Source organism: Myotis davidii, unplaced genomic scaffold (genome assembly GCF_000327345.1).
Source record: "Myotis davidii unplaced genomic scaffold, ASM32734v1 scaffold323, whole genome shotgun sequence".
NCBI classification, from domain to species: Eukaryota; Metazoa; Chordata; class Mammalia; order Chiroptera; family Vespertilionidae; genus Myotis; species Myotis davidii.
In genome coordinates, this window is record NW_006295491.1 from 1466476 (window position 1) to 1488194 (window position 21719).

The 21719-nt window shown below is 37.2% G+C and overlaps 1 protein-coding gene and 1 long non-coding RNA gene across 6 annotated transcripts in view; one reads left to right on the forward strand and one right to left on the reverse strand.

The window, feature by feature from the left end:
* Positions 1–4494: 4494 nt before the first annotated feature.
* ARFIP1 (ADP ribosylation factor interacting protein 1) overlaps positions 4495–21719 on the reverse strand; it is an 85344-nt gene continuing 68119 nt past the window's right edge. For all 5 annotated transcript variants that reach the window (XM_006770114.2, XM_006770115.2, XM_015568051.1 and 2 more), the window contains one exon: positions 4495–6350. In XM_006770114.2, coding sequence (XP_006770177.1) covers positions 6195–6350 — 156 coding nt within the window. In that variant the 3' untranslated portion in view covers positions 4495–6194. The remainder of the gene's footprint in view (positions 6351–21719) is intronic.
* LOC107184146 lies at positions 6268–13780 on the forward strand. Its single transcript, XR_001514964.1, has 3 exons — positions 6268–6352; positions 7990–7997; positions 13770–13780. It is a non-coding gene; the product is annotated as an uncharacterized LOC107184146 (long non-coding RNA).

The window sequence follows — 21719 nt, forward strand, 5'->3', positions numbered from 1 at the left end:
GAGAGAGAGAGAGAGAGAGAGAGAGAGAGAGAGAAAGGCTTGCCTCCTGCACCTGCCCCAACCAGGAATGGAACCAGCAACCTAGGTATGTGCCCTGAACAGAAATCAAACTGCGACTTTTTGGTGTATAGGACAACACTCAAACCAACTGAACCCACACCAGATGGGGCAAGTTTGCTTTTTTTAAAAGTTGAACTTCAATAATCAAAGCTCCAAGATGTGGTGAAGACTAACATGGTTTACATTTTTCTTCCTGATGTGCCCCCATGCCAGCAAGGTGCACATATCACCCCTAAGATATTGATCCAAACACATACACCTGTACCCAAAGCAAGCAATAAGAAAGTTTGTCACAGAAAGTTACTTTTGTTTAAGATCAACAAAATGGTATCTTGCTCCTCTTTTGTCAACAATTCATAATAAACCATAGTTACAGAAAGGTCACCATCTTTGACTGAGGATGCTTATGATAAAGCCTATCTTAGGTCCAAACAAGACAAACTGTGTTTTTATTTGTGAAAGTTCCATTTGTAAAAATGTTATGACATTCCCAGCTTTGCTAGTATATTAATGAATGGCACAGAAATGGAGTTACATCTCTCAGACTGGGTCTTATTTCCCTCCCTCATATGAACAGTCTCCTCTTTCCATATCAGAGTTAATGCCAGAATAACAAGTAGTTCTCCATTTATATAACTACTAAGAGTCGACCTTTATTTCACAAAAACAAAGCTGAAGTTCATAGTTTGCTGTACATTAGGAGGACCACTTGGCAATTTATTATAAAGGCCTATTGATGCCGGGAAACCTGTTGAGCAGGAAACCTTCAAGTGGGAGCATAGAACAGGATTTAATGAAAGTCCTCAAAAGAGGAAAACTGTTTGTATTGTCGTTCTATCTTAATAGGCCTTGCTATATTGTAAAAATAGTAAAGGACCTGTGGCCCTTGGAAATGCTTTGAACTAATGCCAAAAATTTTACTGGTCTATTTTTTTTTTTAAATGCCCTCACCCGAGGGCATTTTTTCCATTGATTTTTAGAGAGAGTGGAAGGGAGGGGGAGAGACAGAGAGAAATATCGATGTAAGAGAAACACATTAATTGGTTGCCTCCTGCACGCACCCGACCAGGGGCCAGGCTGGGGAGGATCAGTTGGTTGCCTCCCGCATCCACGTGGCCCCCATTGCACAGGGGAACAAACCTGCAACCAAGAACCAAGGTATGTGCCCTAAACAGGGAATCGAACCCTCAGTTTTGTCACTGAGCAAAACTGGCCAGGGCTATTACTGATCTTTTGATCAGAAAATAGCCTATCCAGAACTGGACAGTCTTTGCCAATATCATAATCTGTAATATTACAGAGGGAATCAGATTTTAAATGCCTAAATTTTGCTGATGAAATTTACTGATGAAGGCTTTCAGATGGTCTCAACTCTCCTAGGCGACCCGAAAGTTTCAAAAACAAGTGCTACTGACAGAAATATATAGGAATATTATTACAAAATAAATCATTCTTAATACTTCACAAAAATTAGCACAGATTATATACAAATGTTGCAATTAACTACCAATTTAAATAATTTGCTTTTGCCTTGGCTGGTGTGGCTCACTCAGTTGATTGAAGAGTTGTCCTGTAAACCAAAAGGTCACAGGTTTGATTCCTGGTCAGGGCACATACCAAGGTTGGAGGTTGGGTGTGTATGGGAAGCAACAACTGATCAATGTTTCTCTCTCCCTCTTCCTCTAAAAGTAATAATAATAATAATAACTTACTCTTGTTTTTCATACCATTAGTTATCTCCAGTGAAGACTAAAGGAGCCTGGGCACATTTTAAGGTAGATACATTATTCTTCAAGTCAACAGTCCCATGATTAAAAGACATTTATCTTTAGCTTTTCAATATACATAATTTTACTTTATGTAACACTTTTGGGGTTCACATCATTTTTCTTTTTTACTAGCAACCAAAATTTAGTAGTACATTGAAAGTATCATGCACCATAATCAAATGGAATTCTTTCTGAGGATTTAAGGATAGCTCAGGATACACAAATCAATAAGTAAGATAAATCACAATAATGGAAATAAAAGATGAAGGAAAAAACATTTGACAAAATTCAATATTCTTTCATAAAACTCTCAACAAATTATGGAAAGAATATACCTCAACATAATAAATGTCACGTGTGAAAGCCCAAAGCCCGTGCTCAATGGAGAAAATTTGAAAGCTGTCTTCTAAGGTCGGGATCAAGAGCAGGGTAACCACTCTCACACTCCTATTCAACATCGCCCCTGAAGTCCTAGTGAGAGCAACCAGGCAAGAAGGAAAAAAAAAGCATGAAAATTAGAAAGGAACAAGTTAAATGATCTCTTTGCAGATACAATAATCTTATATGTAAAAAATCACAAAGACCCCACCAAACACTAGTAGAATGAATAAAAAAATTCAAAAAAGTTGTAGGATACAAAATCAAGTAACAAAGTCAGTTGTGTATTTGCATGCTTAAAACTATCAGATAAAGATATAATAAAATCAGTTCCATTCATGATATGAAAACAATAAACTACTTGAAAATAAATTTAAGAAACATAATGATCTATACAATAAAAAAATTAGACATTGATGAAATTAAAGAATAGATAAATAACTGGAAATATATTCCAAGGATCTATGAAGATTAATTTTATTTTTAAAAAAATTATTGAAGTTATTAGGGTAACATTGGTTAATGAAATTACATAGGTTGCAGGTGTACAACTCTATAATACATCATCTGTATATTGTATATTGAGTCCACCTCCTTCAGTCACCATTTATCCCCCTTTATTCTTTACTAGAGGCCCAATGCATGAAATCGTGCAAGGGACTTGGCCCCCACCACCGTGGCGGCCGCCTCTGCCTCGGCCCTCACAATCCCGGCTTTGTCTGGAAGGACATCTGGTCTAATTAGCATATTGTGCTTTTATTATATAGGATTCTCACCTACCTCCCCCTACCCTCCTCTTTTCCCTCTGCTAATCACCATGCTGTAGTCTGTGTCTATCAGTGTTTTTTTTTACTTAATCTCTTCATCTTTTTCACCCTTCATGAGATTTCTTTTTCAGAATACTCTAAATTAAAGGTCAGTGGAGTGAAAGGATGAACACTTTGCTACATGAATACTCTGAAATGTAGCTAATATTATTCCATTTGGGGGTGAATGAATTTTTTATTTTTCCAATTTAGAAGACACTGAATATACATTGTATTTAACTTTAGAAGTAGCACCTTTTTCTTTTTTGTTTATCCTCTCCTGGGGATATTTTCCTTTGATTTTTATAGAGTGGAAGGGATTGGGGGAGACAAAGAAAAACATTGATGTGAGAGAGACACATCAATTGCTTGCCTCCTGCATGTGCCCCAACCAGGGCAGGGGAATCGAGTATGCAACCAAGGCACTTGCCAGGCCTTCATGTCTTCATCTGCAAAAAAGGATGTTAATCAGATAATCTCTAAGAAACCTTCTATTTCAGTCTACGGCAGCCATTTTCAACCTTTTCCATCTCATGACACACACAAACTAATTACTAAAATTCTGTGGCACACCAAAACATATATTTTTTGATTTGAAAAAAATAGGTATAATCTGGATTCATTAATATTGGACAGCTATTGTGTTGCCTCTTCAAGTGCAATTTTTCCTTATTAAATAAGAGAAAAGTCAGCTATTTCTCTGTCCCATACCCCACAATTTCCCAAATCCTGACTGCTCAGTCTTATCTTCCTGGCTGCTTTTCCCTTTCTACTTAAAACATTTATAAAGTGCTGTTCTGCTGATTACAAGCATTATGCCCTTTTATGCATATTGGCTTTAAAAATATGCTAACCAGGGACATGTATATGCTCTTGGAGGTGTAAATTGGCAAAACCTTTCTTGAAAGCCAACTGGCAATATATAACAGTCTTAAAAATTTGTATATATTTTGAGGGCTCATTTTTACTTCTAAGCATCCAACCAAGGGAATAACCAGGTAAGAGTACAAAGATGAATGTATGCATATTCAAATTAACTTTATAATTGTTAACTAAAACATCTAACTTCAGGAGAAGTAGGTAGTTTCATGCAATACTAACTTGGCAAGTGATTTATTTTATCTTTAATTTTTTGAAATTAGTTTCTATTTTTTCTACAATGAATACAAATTACTTAACAAAGTGGCTATGTTAATTTACTTATTTCTTTTGCACATGTACCCATGTCTCTGAATCACTAATATCTTTAGTTTATTCTGAAAAATCATCAACCCATAAACCTACTTAATTCCTTAGCTACTATAATTATTAAAATGTGGTAAAAGTGGGTATGTTCTCCCTAAAGAGATTTCAATTGAGGGGGAAAAAAATAACTTACTGAGATAAAACAATTACAGAAACACCTAATAATATGTCCTATGTCCTCAGAGTTTCCAAAAGTTGCTTCTTATTTTAAATGATGAAGAGCCAGAGAAACAAGGTACTGCAGCAAACACTTTTAATAAGAATACAAAATTCACACCAGAGGCACATTCTGGGGAATGTAAATGAACTATCACAAGTAGTAATTCTGCTGGAAGAATAAAATAAGGCTCTCAGGAGTACAAATATACAGGAGGGAATGATTTAAAATAGGCTTATGACTTACAATCACATTACATTGTATTAAGCACTGAAAACAGGCATATTATTTAAAAAGCCAGCTAAAAGGCATTTGAACATATATAACAAATCTTACAGTGCACAAGTTCATATATAACAGTAATTTTAAGTACTTCATTTCAACACAAAAGAACAGGTGAAGGAATACCTCTCAAAATATTAATTTATGTCTATGACAAAAATCAAGAAAACTTATACTGAAAAAGGGTTACATTACTGATTGAACCAAAAGTGGACAGGCCAACCACATGAACACAAAACCAACAGTGCTGAGCAACTAAACTAGTGCTGGCCTTTCCAGCCCCCCTTGTTCTTACCACCACTCTGCCCCATACGGCCTTTCCATTACTCATGAAAAAACTCCTGTCTCCCCATTCCATAAAAGGAATGAAGAAAAACCAAATAGTGTATTCAAAAGTTGATTTCACCTTAAACCCTAAATGTGGTTTAATGCGTACAAAGAAACCCAACATTTATACACAGTGCTCCTTTCCAAGGAAGGAACAGACAGGTCAAACATTATCTGAAAGGGGTTTCCTTATGGAATCTGTACATTGGTTGAATGAGAATTACTGTATCTGAGAAGGCACATATCTGTGATTTAAGGCTTAACCGGTATTGTTACATATGGAAGTCAATGAAAGCTGTCTAGGAATTCACTTCTGTCAAAATAGATTTTACCCCAAAACTAGCTTTCTGAGCACATATTTCTACTCTAGAAACCATCAAGAATTTCTATTCCCAAGTCCACCTGTCAAAAAAATTTTTTTCTTAAGCAGGTTTCATCATGAATCAAAAGACTGCTAACATAACCACCCTCTGACTTTGGATGATGCATATTCATAAGCTCAAAAGCCTCATAGAAATTAGTGTGATTCCTGCATCTTAAAAAAAAACAAAACAAAAGTACAATGGTACAGATTCATTTTTTAAAAGTTATTTGCCAAAACTCCACAAGCTAATCAGTCATTCATTAGAGCGGCTGCCAGCCTATCGTGGATGCTGCAGGAACACCAAATAATTTTACTCTGCAAAATAGTCTCTTTCTTTAAGACAATACATGAAAATGAATCTCTTAAAGATGTTTAATATATTCATATATAAAATATCTAATGTTGATACAAATCATGTAAACCTCCCTTTGGAAAAGTTACAACTGGCCCTCATTCCCAGGACCAAAATCCTTGAATTTTGATCCTGTCAGTGCAAAGCTATATTAGATGTTTTCAAACTACAGAAATAGCCATCAACCCTTACAATACAAAAGGACTTCTCAACAAGAAAAATTATTGTGTTCAGATTATAGAAATTAGGTTTTCGTTAAAACCGCCCACCTTCCCATCAAATTTAACAGTTCAATTGTTAAAGTATGAAAAAGGGAAAAATTAAAGCTGTTTGTGTGAGAATCTCTACAATGGTTGTCACCCGTCTCTCTTCTCCCAACTGTGCTTCATTCTTATTAGGTTTGTTTAGAAATAGAACCATGTGACTTTCCTCTTTTTTGTTTCCAGGAGTGATTTTACTGTTCTTCAAGCCAAGATGGGGCATCCACTCCAGGTGTTTTCAACTTGATGTGGAACTGTTTAAGGGTCTGTTCAAGCTGCTTCTGGTTCCCAGCAAAGTAGGCGGCGATTGCATTGTGGAAAAGGACCAGCTGGTTGTGCAATACTTTCACCTGTGAACAGGGCAGAGTACAAGACCACGCATTAACACCAATGACAACGAACTGTCTCACATATCTCTCTCCTCAGGAAAAGCTGTTTTAATAATGCAAAGTAGTCACATATACCTACTGTACACTGTCTTGCAGGGTCTGAGCCTTTGATGACTTTTAATTGCCCTACAGGGGACAGATCAGTTTAAGAAGCTAAATATGTACAGGCATACCTTGTTTTATTATGGGCAGCTTTACTGAACTTTATAGATGTTGCGTATTTTACAAACTGAAAGCAAGACCCTCCACCAGCAAAAAGATTACGACCTGCTTTATTGCAGTGGTGTGTAAATGAACCTGCATTATCTCCAAGGCATGCCTGTATTCTGTTAGCCATTTTGAAACATTGTTGAGGGCATTAATTAAAAAATATCATTAAATACCCTCTCAAACTAAGGATATTCAAAATCAAATACTGAACAGGAAAAATTATATAGAAATTACTAATGACATACACTCTATACCAAGTATAGACATCAAAGGATGGTGAACCTCAACGTAGAGACACTTATTAAGGAAACAGGACAATCACAGGAAAAGCAGGTTTCTGGATGGCAATTTAGGAGATGAGTGAAGTATCCTATTACAGTGGACTATTACAATGGCCCCAGAGAATCACTCCTCTCAAAATCCACACCCCTGGGGACTGTTCTACAAGGTATTAAAAAGAAAAACCACAGGCCCAAGATGGCTGTCACTTATGCTAGATGCAAAACCTAACCTACCTGCAGTTTCAGCCTCTCCCAGGATGGAATTTTAAACCAATCAACCAAGAATTTCCTGATGCACACCAGTGAGGTGTTCTGCCTGATAAGACCCCTGCCTTTCCCTAAAGGTAAGTGTCCTTGCCAGAAATAATCTACTCTTTATTAGTTCTAAACTCTGTCTACAAAATCCTTCCATTTTGTACAATCCACTTGAATGGCCGCCTAGTTGCTAGATGGGATGCTCAGTTCATGAACTACATAGTAAAGCCCATTAGATCTCCAAATTTAGTTAGTGTTTTGTTTTTTTTTTAACAAATAAAAGTAAGCTTGGCCATGTAACGTTAGAAAATGAGGCCTGAGAAGCAAGTGCTTGCCCTGCTGGGGGGTGAAAGCCCATAGGAGAGGAGTGTGTGTGCCAATCTTAGTTGTACCACTTTCTAGTGTCTTTGTGACACAGGCACAGGTTACTTCTAACTTCATTGGCCAAGGTCTTTATCGGTTTATCGGGGATGCCATTACCAGCTGAATCTGCTGTGCTGTTGTAAGGGTTAAATGAAATGGGATACTACCCAGCACACTGTCTGACACAGAATAGTACTCATTCAATTTCAGTGAAATCCAAGGTTACCTATTTGACAGTCAAATCTTTAATCAACACTGACTTTTCTTAGTGAAACAAAATTTCACTTATTTAGAACCCACTGATTTGGAATTTGTAAGAAGATTCTAATACTGTGGTTTATAATAAGGAAAATATAATCTTCATCCTCACTCCGGGAAAATGGCTCCTAAAACCTTTGTAATTTCCTAAAGGATAAGAGGATGGGAACATCTTTTGTTATAACACTTGGTCTCTTGGTGTACATCTGAAACAATTCCAGAGCTAAAAGGAGTACTTTCTGTTGTTGTTCATAATGAGCCCTTTCAACCATACTCTACTTTATGATAATGAGATTGGTGGCAACCAAACCTCATCCTGTGGTTCTCTAGGGACTTTCTAAACTCTGTCTACAAAATCCTTCCATTTTGTACAATCCACTTGAATGCCGCCTAGTTGCTAGATGGGATGCTCAGTTCATTGAACTACATAGTAAAGCCCATTAGATCTCCAAATTTAGTTAGTGTTTTGTTTTTTTTTAACAAATAAAAGTAAGCTTGGCCATGTAACGTTAGAAAATGAGGCCTGAGAAGCAAGTGCTTGCCCTGCTGGGGGGTGAAAGCCCATAGGAGAGGAGTGTGTGTGCCAATCTTAGTTGTACCACTTTCTAGTGTCTTTGTGACACAGGCACAGGTTACTTCTAACTTCATTGGCCAAGGTCTTTATCGGTTTATCGGGGATGCCATTACCAGCTGAATCTGCTGTGCTGTTGTAAGGGTTAAATGAAATGGGATACTACCCAGCACACTGTCTGACACAGAATAGTACTCATTCAATTTCAGTGAAATCCAAGGTTACCTATTTGACAGTCAAATCTTTAATCAACACTGACTTTTCTTAGTGAAACAAAATTTCACTTATTTAGAACCCACTGATTTGGAATTTGTAAGAAGATTCTAATACTGTGGTTTATAATAAGGAAAATATAATCTTCATCCTCACTCCGGGAAAATGGCTCCTAAAACCTTTGTAATTTCCTAAAGGATAAGAGGATGGGAACATCTTTTGTTATAACACTTGGTCTCTTGGTGTACATCTGAAACAATTCCAGAGCTAAAAGGAGTACTTTCTGTTGTTGTTCATAATGAGCCCTTTCAACCATACTCTACTTTATGATAATGAGATTGGTGGCAACCAAACCTCATCCTGTGGTTCTCTAGGGACTTTCCAAAAATCTCATTATCATAAAGTGGGGTATGGTGAGAGGGGGTACAGGTTGAACTAATTACCAATGGACAATGCCTTAATCAATCAGACCTATGTAATGAAACCCCACAAAATCCCCTAAAGGGTTTGGAGAGCTTCTGGGCTGATGAACACGCCCATGTGCCAGGAGGGCAGCATGACCTCCACGCGCTGCGGACAGCAGCTCTATGCTCAGGACCTTCCCAAACACTGCCTTATGTACTAGTATCTCTTCATCTGGCTGTTCATCTGTAGCCTTTAATATTTGTAATAAACAGGGAATCTAGTAGGAAAACTGTCTTCTTGAGTTCTGTGAGCCACTCTAGCAAGTGATTGAATCCAAGGAGGGGCTGTGAGAACCCTTGATTTATAGCCAGTCCATCAGAAAAACAAGTGAAAACCTGGACTTTCAATTGGTGTCTGAAGGTGGTGATGGTGGTGGGGTCCACAGTGTCAGAACTGAATTGAATTGTAGGACACTCAGCCGGCGTCGAGAATCAGTCAGTGTGGGAAAAAGCCCACTCATGTGGTGTCCCAAGTGTGTGAGAAGTGTTGTGAGTATGAAAGAAGAAATATGAGTTCTTTCCTTTTCAAAGATAGAAATCGATCAGTTTACCTCAACACAATAAAAAAAGGCCAGATGTGGAGGAGGGAAAGATGGATATGAAGAGCTCAGTTTCAGATGCCTTCCAAGGAACACCCAGGGAAATGCTGACTAGGTAGCTGTATTTTTGAAACTGAATGAGTTCAGGATAGCAGTCCAGGATATAAATGTGAATTGGAAGTCAATATAGTACTTCAATATACAGATGACATGCAAACCCATGTGAGTAGATAAGCTCATCAAGAGAGTGTATAGACAAAAAGAGATCCAAGGACTGAGTCATGAAAAGTGAACCTTGACCTTTACACCTCACTACATCTCCAGAATTTAAATTGAAATGGATTAAAGGCCTAAATGTCAAAGCTAAAACCCAGCCCTAGCTGGTCTGGCTCAGTGGATAGGGCATTGGCTCATGGACTGAAGGGTCCTGTGTTCAATTTCAGTCAAGGGCACTGTACCTTGATTGCAGGCTCAATCCCCAGCCCAGGCCAGGCGTGTGCAGGAGGCAACTAATCAATGTGTCTCTCTCACATTGATGTTTCTCTCTGTGTGTGTGTCTCCCCTTCCTCCACCCCTCCCCCGCCACTTCCTTCCACTCTCTCTAAGAATCAATGGAAAAATATCCTCAGGTGAGGATAAACAACAACAAAAAAGCTAAAAACCTATAAAACGTCTAGAAAAACACATAGGAGAAAATCTTAATGATCTTGGATTTGGCAAAGATTTTAACCTTTTGCGGTCCAATGTTATTTTTGGAATTCAAACAGTCTGGTCCAAATTAATGGATGATATTGAATGTTGAACTTCTTAATGTTCTTATTGCTCGACGTTGGACCTGCTCCTAGTGCCTGGTCTGTAGAGTCAGCCTCGAGGTTGGACTGAAAAGGGTTAAAATAGTACACACAAAACATCCTATCTAATAAAAGGGTGATATGCAAATTAGCCATCACTCCATCACAAATATGGCGGCACCCAGTCCTCTCAGCCCCACTGGAGTCCCCCAATCCTGGGGGGGCAGCTGCTGAGAGTGGGCAGTGTGAGTGGCCTGGCAGAATGCTTGCTTCGTCGCCATGGTGACGAGGCAAGCTTTCCACCTTAGCCACATAGGGCCTCTGGGTAGCAGACACGGAGCAGCTGATGGGGGGGGGGGGCGAACACTTGCATTGTCACCCTGGTGATGAGGCAAGCATTCCATGCCTGGCCACAGAGGGCCTCTGGGAGGCTGAGCACAAAATGCTTGTGTCATTGCAGGCTGGGCTGAGGGGACCCCCTGCCCCAATGCATGAATTTCATGCACCAGGCCTCTAGTAAATTATAAAAGAGATTAATAAATTGGACTTCATCAAAATTAAAATATTTTTCTCTTCAAGACATTTATAAAAATAAAAAGGCAAGCCACACATTGAAAGACAATATTTGCAAGATATGCATAAGACAAAGAATCTGATACTACAATATATAAGGAATTCTTATAATTGAATAAGACAATAAATAAAATGGGGAAAAGATTTCTATGTGTGTGTGGGTGGGTCAGGGGGAGAACCAATGGTGCTTGGAAAACTGGTTATTCACTCACTACCTGGAGAGAAAACTGGATTCCTAATTCACATGATAAAATAAAATATAAATAAACCAGCTTCAGGTGGATGTGGAATTGTGAAAAACAGAAAAATCTAAAACTTTTAGAAAAATCTTACAACCTTGGGTTTGAAAAGATTTCTTAAATAGGATGCAAAAGGCACTAACAAATAAAAGATTGATAACTTAAACTAGTTTAAGGTCTTCTGTTTGTCAACAACTATTGTAAAGATTCTGTTTGTCAACAACTATTGTAAAGAGAGTAAAATCACAAGTCATAAGTGGTATAAGATATATATATATAACACATAAACAAAAAAGGATTAGTACAAAAATACATGAAGAACTCCTACAAATCAATTAAAAAACAAACAAAAAAACAACCCCATACAACCCAATAGAAATATGGGAAAAGGCATGAATTGGTATTTTATATTGGAAGAAATATATGTGGTCAATAAATAATGAGGGAAATAAAAATGAAGAACACACAAAAGAATACCATTTTATTCACTTTGGAGAGACTGTGGCTCAAAGGGAACTGTGTACATTACTGGTGGAATGTAAATTGGTACATCCACATTAGAAAACGATTTGGCTTTATTTTAGAAAGCTGAACACTCACAATGCCTTATGACGAAAGGTCAGGAATATTCATAGCAGGCACAGAACAATACAAATGTCCTTTAACAGTAGAATGAAAAAATATAAGGTAAGAGGGGGGTAAGGGAATAGGTTAGGGAAGGAATCCTATATAATAAAGAGGTAATTTGCAAATTAACCCTCATGCCCTCACAAGATGGCTGCCTACAACCAAGCTGGCAGGGGGGTTAGTGAGGGATGACCAAATGACTGAACAAGCAGGCTGCGTGGGGTGACCAGGCCGGCAGGGGACGGGATGAGGGACGACCAAATGACTGAACAGGCAGTTAGTGGCAACCAGGCAGGCAGGCAGGTGAGCGATTAGGAGCCAGTGGTCCAGGATTGTGAGAGGGATGTCTGATAGGGCCTAAACCAGCAGTCGGACATCCCCCAAGCGGTCCTGGATTTCAGAGGGTGCAGGCTGGGCTGAGGGGAACGCCCCCCCTCCCCGCGCACGAATTTCGTGCACCAGGCCTTTAGTAGGAAGATAATAACATTATTGGTAATGTTCTAGTTCTTGGGTTGAAAGGTGGGGTCACAGATGTTTATTATGTTTTATAACTTAAATATGCATTACATGTATTATTTTGTATGTCTAGCAAATGTTATTTTTTAAAAAGACAAAGACCCTGACTGGGTGCCTCAGCTGGTTCGAGTGTCATTCTGAGTGCCAAAAGGCTGCAGGTTCAATTCCCAGTCAGGGCACATACCTAGGTTGTTGGTTGGATCCCTGGTGGGATGAGTAAGGGAGGCAAATATTCTGTTTCTCTGTCACATTGATGTTTTTTTTCTCTCTCTCTTTCTCCCTCTCTAAAATCAATTAAAAGATAAATAAAAATAAGCATGGTGATGTCTAAGAGTGAGGATTAAAAAAACAAAGATAAAGGAAAAAAAACACAGGAAAATAATGAAGCTTTATGACTCATTTCAGATATAGGATCAAAAACAGAATATAAATGAGTTAACAGATCTAAAAGTGAAACTAAATTTAAAGGTTTCATATACCCTTTCCAGATTCTAATTCTTTCTGTTGCCATAAATCAATTCCGTTTACCATCAAGACATTCACCTTTTCTTGTAGTGTCTGAAGTAATGAACCTCAGGGAATATAAAAAAACTCATATCAGTCCCTAAAATACAATGTTACAATGCTCATGAACTGATAGTGATGCATCTTGAATTTTTGCAAACCACACTTAAAATTTCCTTCTCTATAATGACATTTTCTAGATCAGGAACAAAGCAAATTTATTACAAATAAACCATTTATTAACTTGTACTTTCCTCTGTCCATTAGTTAAATAAACCTTTTCTTTGCAGAGACTCTTGTTAGCTGAAGAAGAAAGTTAAGATAGCTAAAAGAGAATAAGAGATCTGGGAAAATGGGGCTCCATTCCCATTTTCCCCCAAGTTTACTATGTGAACTCTCTTCTCACTTGCATAATGAAGAAACTGAATTAAAAATTTTATGGTTCCTTCCTACCAACGTTTTCTGAGAAAAGTAATTGCTTTTTAAATAGAGGTATTCCTATATCTGGAAATTCAAAAGAAAAACATTACATTATTCCTATTTATTTTCAAGGACAGAAACTAACTCCTCTTTTAGAGATGTATTAAATTCAACCGAGTTTATCAGTTTATGAACCAGCCCGTTAATTAACTTTCTTCCCTATTTAGAGGTATTTTTTAAAGGCTTTCACATTAGTAACCTACCTGCATCACAAAGTAATTTTTGACCTTGCTCTACTGTCATCTGGGCCTTTCCTGTTTTCCGATTGTGGATGATCCTTGGCTCTTGGAATTATAGAGCAATTCAGGAGCCTCTGTCCATTTAATGTGGAATTTAAATGTCAGAAACAGAGTCTACCCAATTACTTTATTGCTCTTTGGGTCACAAAATAATGTTGCCTTTAATTTTAATCCCCATGTTCTAGAATCAGAGGAGACAATAAAAGTAGAGTATAGGACTGGTTCATTACTGGATTTCCAGAGAGCTGTTCTGACAGTCTAGAAAGTTAACCAAAGAGAAAGTGGGAAGGGCATCAGTCAATCTTTAGCTAACCCTACAAATGTCAACACAAGTCAGGCTCCCCGCTCCCTAGAGTAGCTGACAAACCCAACATGGAGAAACACCTCTTTGTGTAGTCAAGGATGCATTTATTAACAAAGCCTCAAATGGGGTGCATTAGCTGTGTTTAAAATGCCCCCCCCGCCCCCAATGAAACTTAATTCATGGGAAACCAAGGAAAGAGGGTGCTTTTTGGACTGACTTCTAGTTTTCACAACAAAATGATATAATACCTGTTTTTCCAAAAACATTCCCCCAGTAATTGTGAGAAGGTTGATGTGTAGAGCCTTTAGAAGTATACATACACTTCAGAGCAGCTCCCTTGAATAAGAGAGCCTTTGGAGCTTTGCAGCTTTTCAGTGATAATTGTGGAAAGAAAGCATACAATTTCATTGTCACTTTACTCTCAGAAGCTATTTTATACCAAAACAGATTACTTACCTCATTTTCCTATTAGCAATGATTATGTGTTATCCTAGTACAAGTTTTAATTTTAGCAGTATGTCTTCAAAATTAGATACAAATTTAAATAAGAATGGTATTGACTGTTCTATCCAATCAACCACTACTAAATAAAAAATAAAGTAAATTAAAATAAACTAATAAACCAAATTTCAATGTGTACGTACTTTCTAAATGAAATCAATTAAAAATATTTTCTGGCTATCTTTGATAAATTAATTTACATTATGACACATATTCACATAATGTCTTCAATGCAATTCAGATTGATATGCTATAATTGATCCTCAGAATGTGTTGATTATTAAACAAATATAAATCATTACCAATTAAAGGGAAGAATTAAATAATATTAGAGAAGCAGTTTCCATACAATTTTAAAGATAACAATTTTACAATCATGGTAATAACTGTGCTGTTGTCACTATATATAAGGTATTTTAGCAAGACTTAAAAGTATTTTAAGTTATTCGCTTATTTATCAGGTTTGCTTTACTAGGCTGTTTGGTCTTATAAAGGTCAATCTAAGAAAGATTCTGTTTCTCAAACAGAACTGGCTTAAAGTGAGGTGGGGGAAAGGTCAAACCTGCTTTTGGAAGAAGGGCCAAAAAGCCAAAACCTTTGAGAAAATATTTTAGGGTCATTACACTTTTAAAATTTACTTCTATACTTATACTATAAGATTATGAGAAGTGATCAGCATAGAGAATCAAAGAAACAGCCAAGTATTTTGATAGACTATTGTTTGATATGGTGGGGGGACACTAACTTTTGTGAGGCACTTTGTATGTGACAGATAATATGTTACCCTTACATCTATTTTGTCCAGTCTTTTAACCATGTGATGGTTAAAAAAAGCAGACTCAGAAGGTTAAGTAACTTGCCTAAGGTTAGAGAGCTAGGAAGCAGATGTGCTGGCATTTGGGAAACTCGGGAATGTCTATTCTAAGACTGGCCCGTGTTCTTTCATCTCTTCTTACATGCCTCTATTCCTAAGGCAATACACATTTTGGAAAGCTTTTCAACAAAGTTGGAAACAAACAAAGATAGGCCAGAACACTTAAAGGAAGGGTAGAAATGTAGAAAAGACATATTTTAACCTTCCTAATTTTGTCTCAGGCCCTGAAGTTGCATTTAAACATCCTCAGGACAAGGATCTCACACAAGGGTTGGAGCAGATGAATGAAATAAAAGTGAATGCTTTCTAACATTATGAAGATTAATTAGAGACCCTGTGCACGAAAATTCGTGCATGGCAGGGGGGCGGTCCCTTAGCCCGTCCTGCCCCCTCTCACAGTCCAGGAGCCCTCAGGGGATGTCCTGATGGCCCACAGGGAGCAGGCCTAAGCTGCAGTCTGGCCTCCCTCTGCAGGAGGTGACCAGGCCGATCAGGGGAAGGCACCACCCCATCACACTGTTGTTGCTGCCACTGCCAGCTGCTGTGGCTGCCTGCCCTTGGCACTCGCAGCTGCAGCGGCTTTGTCTGGAAGGACATCCGGCTGTCTGGTCTAATTAGCATATTATACTTTTATTATTAATATAGATGCCATATTAAACTTCCATATGATCTTTCGTAATTATAGAGCAGAAAAAATCTATAATGAACTATTTGTTGATGTATGTTAGAAAAGATTTAAAGTGGTTATAAGGATAAATAAAATACAACAGAAAAGCAGAAATTTCAAATAGGAGCAAAAGAAGATAGTAATAACAATTCCAGGCAGAAACAGGATGATGACAAATTTGATAAATTTTCAAAACCTAACATAGAAATACACTAAATCACTGTGAACTCAATTACAAAGAACTTTCATAGAGATCTGCCAAACAATGAGCAACCAGATCAGACATAAGCAAAACCACTATAGCAACATCTGGTAAATGACCTAAAATATAGCACACAATATTTTAATTGTTAAAGGGCAAAACAAACTTCAACACTGACTACGAAGGCAGAGACAAGCTGCAGTTTAAAATAGAAACTGGGTAAGAGAAATTTAAGAGCAGGACTGATAGATGATGCCAAGTAGATTACACTGAAAACTTTCTCCTGCCCACACAGCATGTATCAATAGAAGATAAATACTAGTTACAAAGTTACTGACTGGAAAACCTGTAGGCATCAAAACCATAAAAATGAACTTTTTAAAAAAAATATATTTTACTGATTTTTTACAGAGAGGATGTGCGAGGGATAGAGAGTTAGAAACATCGATGAGAGAGAAACATCGATCAGCTGCCTCCTGCACATCTCCCACTGGGGATGTGCCGCAACCCCGGTACATGCCCTTGACCGGAATCGAACCCGGGACCCTTCAGTCCGCAGGCTGACGCTCCATCCACTGAGCCAAACCGGTTTCGGCCATAAAAATGAACTTTTATTTACAAATCAAATTTATAATACATACATTCTTATCAGAGATGCTGAAGTAATTAAGAAAAAGAGGCAAATTACAATTAAAAGTTATGTTATATTTATAATTGTTATAATTCTTCAAATTAATTACTGGCTCTCCAAATAATTTGATTACATAGGGGTATATATTACATGTACAACAATATTGGGGTAATAGTTGTGAGGAAAAACGGAACAAAGTCATTCTTTAGTAAGATGTCTCCAACCACTAATATAAAAGTATTAACTCTTCTCTTTACTCCCAACTATCTAAAAATATGTAATTATTTGCTTTCTCTGCCATCACTGATCTTTTTTCAGTAAGAGACCAGAAGAGTAGCAAGCAGGAAAGTATATCTGTCTTGGTTTTTTATTAGGTTTGTGATTTTATTACTTTGCAATAGATTTGGAAATGCCTGTCCTGTCAAAGCAACTACCAGCTGAGAAAGAGACTCTATCACAAATAAGGGCGTGGGCACTGGGAAGGGAGTGAGGGAAGAAAGACAAATATGAACTACAAGTGGAGGTGGGAGAACATATTTTACTTTTCAGACTCACTAGGACAGGTTTCAACAAATCACTGACAAGCAGGTTAAAAAAAGCATTCTACAAGGGAAAGAAGGGCAGTTCTCTTTTGAAAAGGTAACTGATGAAACATAATCTGTAAACTCCAGTAACACTAGGTAACACAATTGTGGTATTGTCTTATAAATCTTTATCCAATGGTATAGTAAAATCCTTAATGCACAGGTTTCTTCTGCCTTAGCAAAACTTTCTATTGCCTTTCTGTTCTATGGTCTACAGTGTTAGCTCCCTCCCCTTCCTCCCTTCTTTCTAGGACAGTGATGGCGAACCTATGACACGCGAACTCATTTTTTTGGTTGATTTTTCTTTGTTAAATGGCATTTAAATATATAAAATAAATACCAAAAATACAAGTCTTTGTTTTACTATGGTTGCAAATATCAAAAAATTTCTATATGTGACATGGCACCAGAGTTAAGTTAGGGTTTTTCAAATGCTAACATGCCGAGCTCAAAAGGTTCGCCATCACTGTTCTAGGAGATCCAAGTATAGGTGACCAATATGGCTTCTGTTATCTCCCATCTTCTTCCTCTGCTATTTTAAGAACCTTCCGTGGAGCAGCATCATAGCTTCATTTCACTTAACTAAAAGTAGGGCTGTGGAGTCAAACCGATCTAGATTTGGTCTGGCTGTGAGACTTTGGGCAAGTTACTTAACCTCTCTGAACCTCAGCATTGTCATCTATACACTAGTATATGAGCATCTAGATCACAAATTGGCTAGACATATATAGATGATATATATAATACTTTTAGAGAGCTTCCTCCATATACACATTATTCAAAGATTAGTGTCTATCAATTCATTTACTGTAAGGGAATGTTCTACAGATACATCCATGGAGCTTACATCCAATGGGAAAAAACAGACTAGCAGGCATTCACAGCACAGAATGATATTGCTTTAAATGGAGAAGGCCCTGGCACTATAGTAAAACACCAGTGCAAGAGGAAATATTAAGTAATATAAATCACTTAAGTTAGCATCTGAGCAACTAGTTAAAAATTAACTTAGGTACAGAAGAGTACTCAAGAAACTGGGTATTTCCTTTCATCAATTAGGTGACCCTGTTCTCACTGGTCTTTGGACAACGGGCAACAAGGACTTATAGTTAAACCAAAGGTCTACTCACACTCATCTTCACATTCAAAAATAGTTTTCCTTAGTAGTTATGGTTTTCTGTATTATTCCTTGGAAAACTTTTTAAGATTAAGAATCCCATCTCTTGTATAACATACAACATTCAGACCCTATGTACCTAACAACTATTTATAAACTTAAATAGAAAAGCTTTATTAAAATATATGACAAAGCCATATTTTTTCTTAAGAAAATCCTTAATAGTAATACTATGCCCTGCTTTAAGATGAGAACAGAAAATTTAACAAAGTTTACAAATCATTTAAACATATAATCAGAGTTTCTTCAAGAATTTTTTTTTCTGGTCTTTACCCACCAATGCTCATTCTTGTATGGTACTGCTTAAATCATACTGCCCCCTAACCTACTAACAGGGACTTCCAGCCCACACTGTTTTTCTTCATCAAATTCTGTATTTCTTCTTTTTTATGCTTAACTCAGCATTTTGTGTATAACAAATTTTACTAAATGTTCTCCATTAGGCTGTAAGTTGCTTGTCAGCAGGGAATTTGTCACAATACCTTTATACATTATTTTTTAAGATTAGGCATTATAATAGTCCAAAACAAGCACTTTAAAAAACATATTGAGCCCTAGCTGGTTTGGCTCTACATCGGCCTGTAGACTGAAGGGTCCTGGGTTTGATTCCAATCAAGGGCACAGGCCTGGGTTGCGGCTCAATCCCCAGTAGGGGGCATGCAGGAGGGAGCAGATCAATGGTTCTCTCTCATCACTGATGTTTCTATCTCTCTCTCCCTGTCCCTTCCTCTCTGAAATCAATAAAAACATATTTAAAAAAACATATTGAGTTTTAGAAAAGTATCTTTTGAAAACTTAGACAGAAATAACAGAAAATCAAAATACTGTAAGGTTTAAGAGCAATAAAGGAGAAACCTAGTTATCAAATGATTCTTTTAAAAAAGAAAATAGTTTCTTTCTTTTCCTTTTTAAAATATATTTTTATTGATTTCAGAGAGGAAGGGAGAGGGAGAGAGAGATAGAAACATCAAGAGAGAATCATTAATCAGCTGCCTTGAGCCCCCAATCTGGGCATGATCTCCTGTGACCTCCTGGTTCATAGGTCGATGCTCAAACCCTGAGCCACACCAGTCAGGCTCAAATAATTTTTTTTAATCTAACAAAGCAAAGTGTAGATGAGTCATGGAAGGAATATATATGTATAGTTAACACAGAAAATGCTGAGTCATTACTTAGAGGACTTTAAGGAAAAGGTTAAAAAGAACAATGCAAAGTCAAATTCTTAAACACTGATAATGTCATGATTTTATTCCGAAATACTAATTAAAGGTTTTACTTTAAGTAAATTGAAGAGACTCTAATTACTAAGAACTAAATAAAAAATATGTGCAGTAATGCCACTGTCACCAAAACCAATACTGATTATTAGTGGTATGTTCAAAGTATTATGATGGTTACTTAAAAATTCAACTGTATTACAAAATCTGACAACCTTGACTTGGGTGATACCCAAGGTTGGCAAAATAAGTGGAATGTGGATCTGAGGAGTACACATGTATCAGCCATGTTTAGAGCAGACACATCACAGCAGTAATGGTTAAGAATTAAATTTTCTTTTTTCGTGCTAATCCTCACCAGATATTTTTTTCATTGATTTTTCTTTTTTCTTTTTTTTTTTAGAGAGTGGAAGGGAGGGATTAAGAGGTGGGGAGAGAGAAACATCAATGGAGGGGGAAACTGATGTGAGAAACACACATAGATTGGTTGCCTTCCACATGTATCCCCACCACTGGGACTGGGGATCGAACCTGCAACCCAGGTAACATGCCCTTGACTGGGAATCGCACCTGCCAGGGCAAAAATTAAAATTTTTTGAGTGAATCCTATTCACTCAAAGTAAAAGGACCAAATAATGCCCTCCCCTCTGATGGATACAACAAAAATGAAACCCAATCTACCCTTCAAATGAGTTAATCACTTCTGACCAAGTCAGAAAACACAAGTACCTTATAATTGCCAAAAAAGGAAAAAAAGGAACCAAGTCAATTCTATAAAATTAGCCATTCATAATTAGAAAGCTATCGCTCATGGAAGGCTTTTACATCTTGACTACAAAATACCTCTCCTTCACAAAACTGCAGGCTGGAATCTTAGCACAACAGAGACAGACTACATGGATTAGTTAGGTAGGCATGGTCTCTCTCCTGCATACACTGGTTGACGGTTGTAAATTACCAAAATGATTTTGTATAACTATGGCTTGGATGATGCCAATTTCAAAACCAACCCATAACTCACAATTCTTTTTGGTTGCATGGTTTATATACAGATAGCTAATTTCTGCCTGTTTTCTAAAGAGAGAAAGGAGACAATGCAAACCACTGGCAAATTTTTCATTCTCTACGTGGTTTTAGAAAAATTTTAAAAAGGGATCTGCAAGCCAAACCACTAAGAGCAGCAAACATGATATCATATGTGAAAATATTTTCTGACATAAATGAAAGGTACTATATCACACCATTTTGAATCTGTCACTTAAGAATGGAGGAACTCATGTCCTAGCAAGTTAACTGTTTTTCTGTTCTCTCCAACACATAATTAATCATTTGATTTTAAAGCTAAGAGGAAAATTATAGGTTATGTAAATAAATATTAGACTATGTTTGAAAACAGAAATAGTCTCGTTTGAAAAAAGATAAGGCATATTATTTAAAAAACAAAAAATTCCAGCTGGTTTTATTTTTCTTTCTTTTTAGAGTTAAGTCTTTTTTTAAAATATATTTTATTGATATTTTACAGAGAGGAAGGGAGAGGGATAGAGAGTTAGAAGCATCGATGAGAGAGAAACATTGATCAGCTGCCTCCTGCACACCTCCTACTGGGGATGTGCCCACAACCAAGGTACATGTCCTTGGCCGGAATCGAACCTGGGACCTTTCAGTCCGCAGGCCGACGCTTTATCCACTGAGCCAAACCGGTTAGGCTAGAGTTAAATCTTATTATCTGAATCTGTAGGATCAAAATTTAAAGGATATATGTCTCATTTTCACTCCTGTCTCCAACTACTCTGTTCCCCTTATAGGTAACCAATTTTATTTAGTTAATTCTTTCAGTTTTTTGTTATGCTAGTACAAGAATATATAATTACATATTCTTATTTTCTCCCTTTCTTACACAAAAGGTATTGTACAGTATACACTGCTTTGCACCTTGCTCTTCTCAGTTAATAGTATGTTCTGAGGTGCTTTCTATCAATAGCACTTCTATTCTTTTTTAAAAAAGCTGCCAGGTCTAAATGAACCAGTTCATTCAACTAGTCCTTTCCTG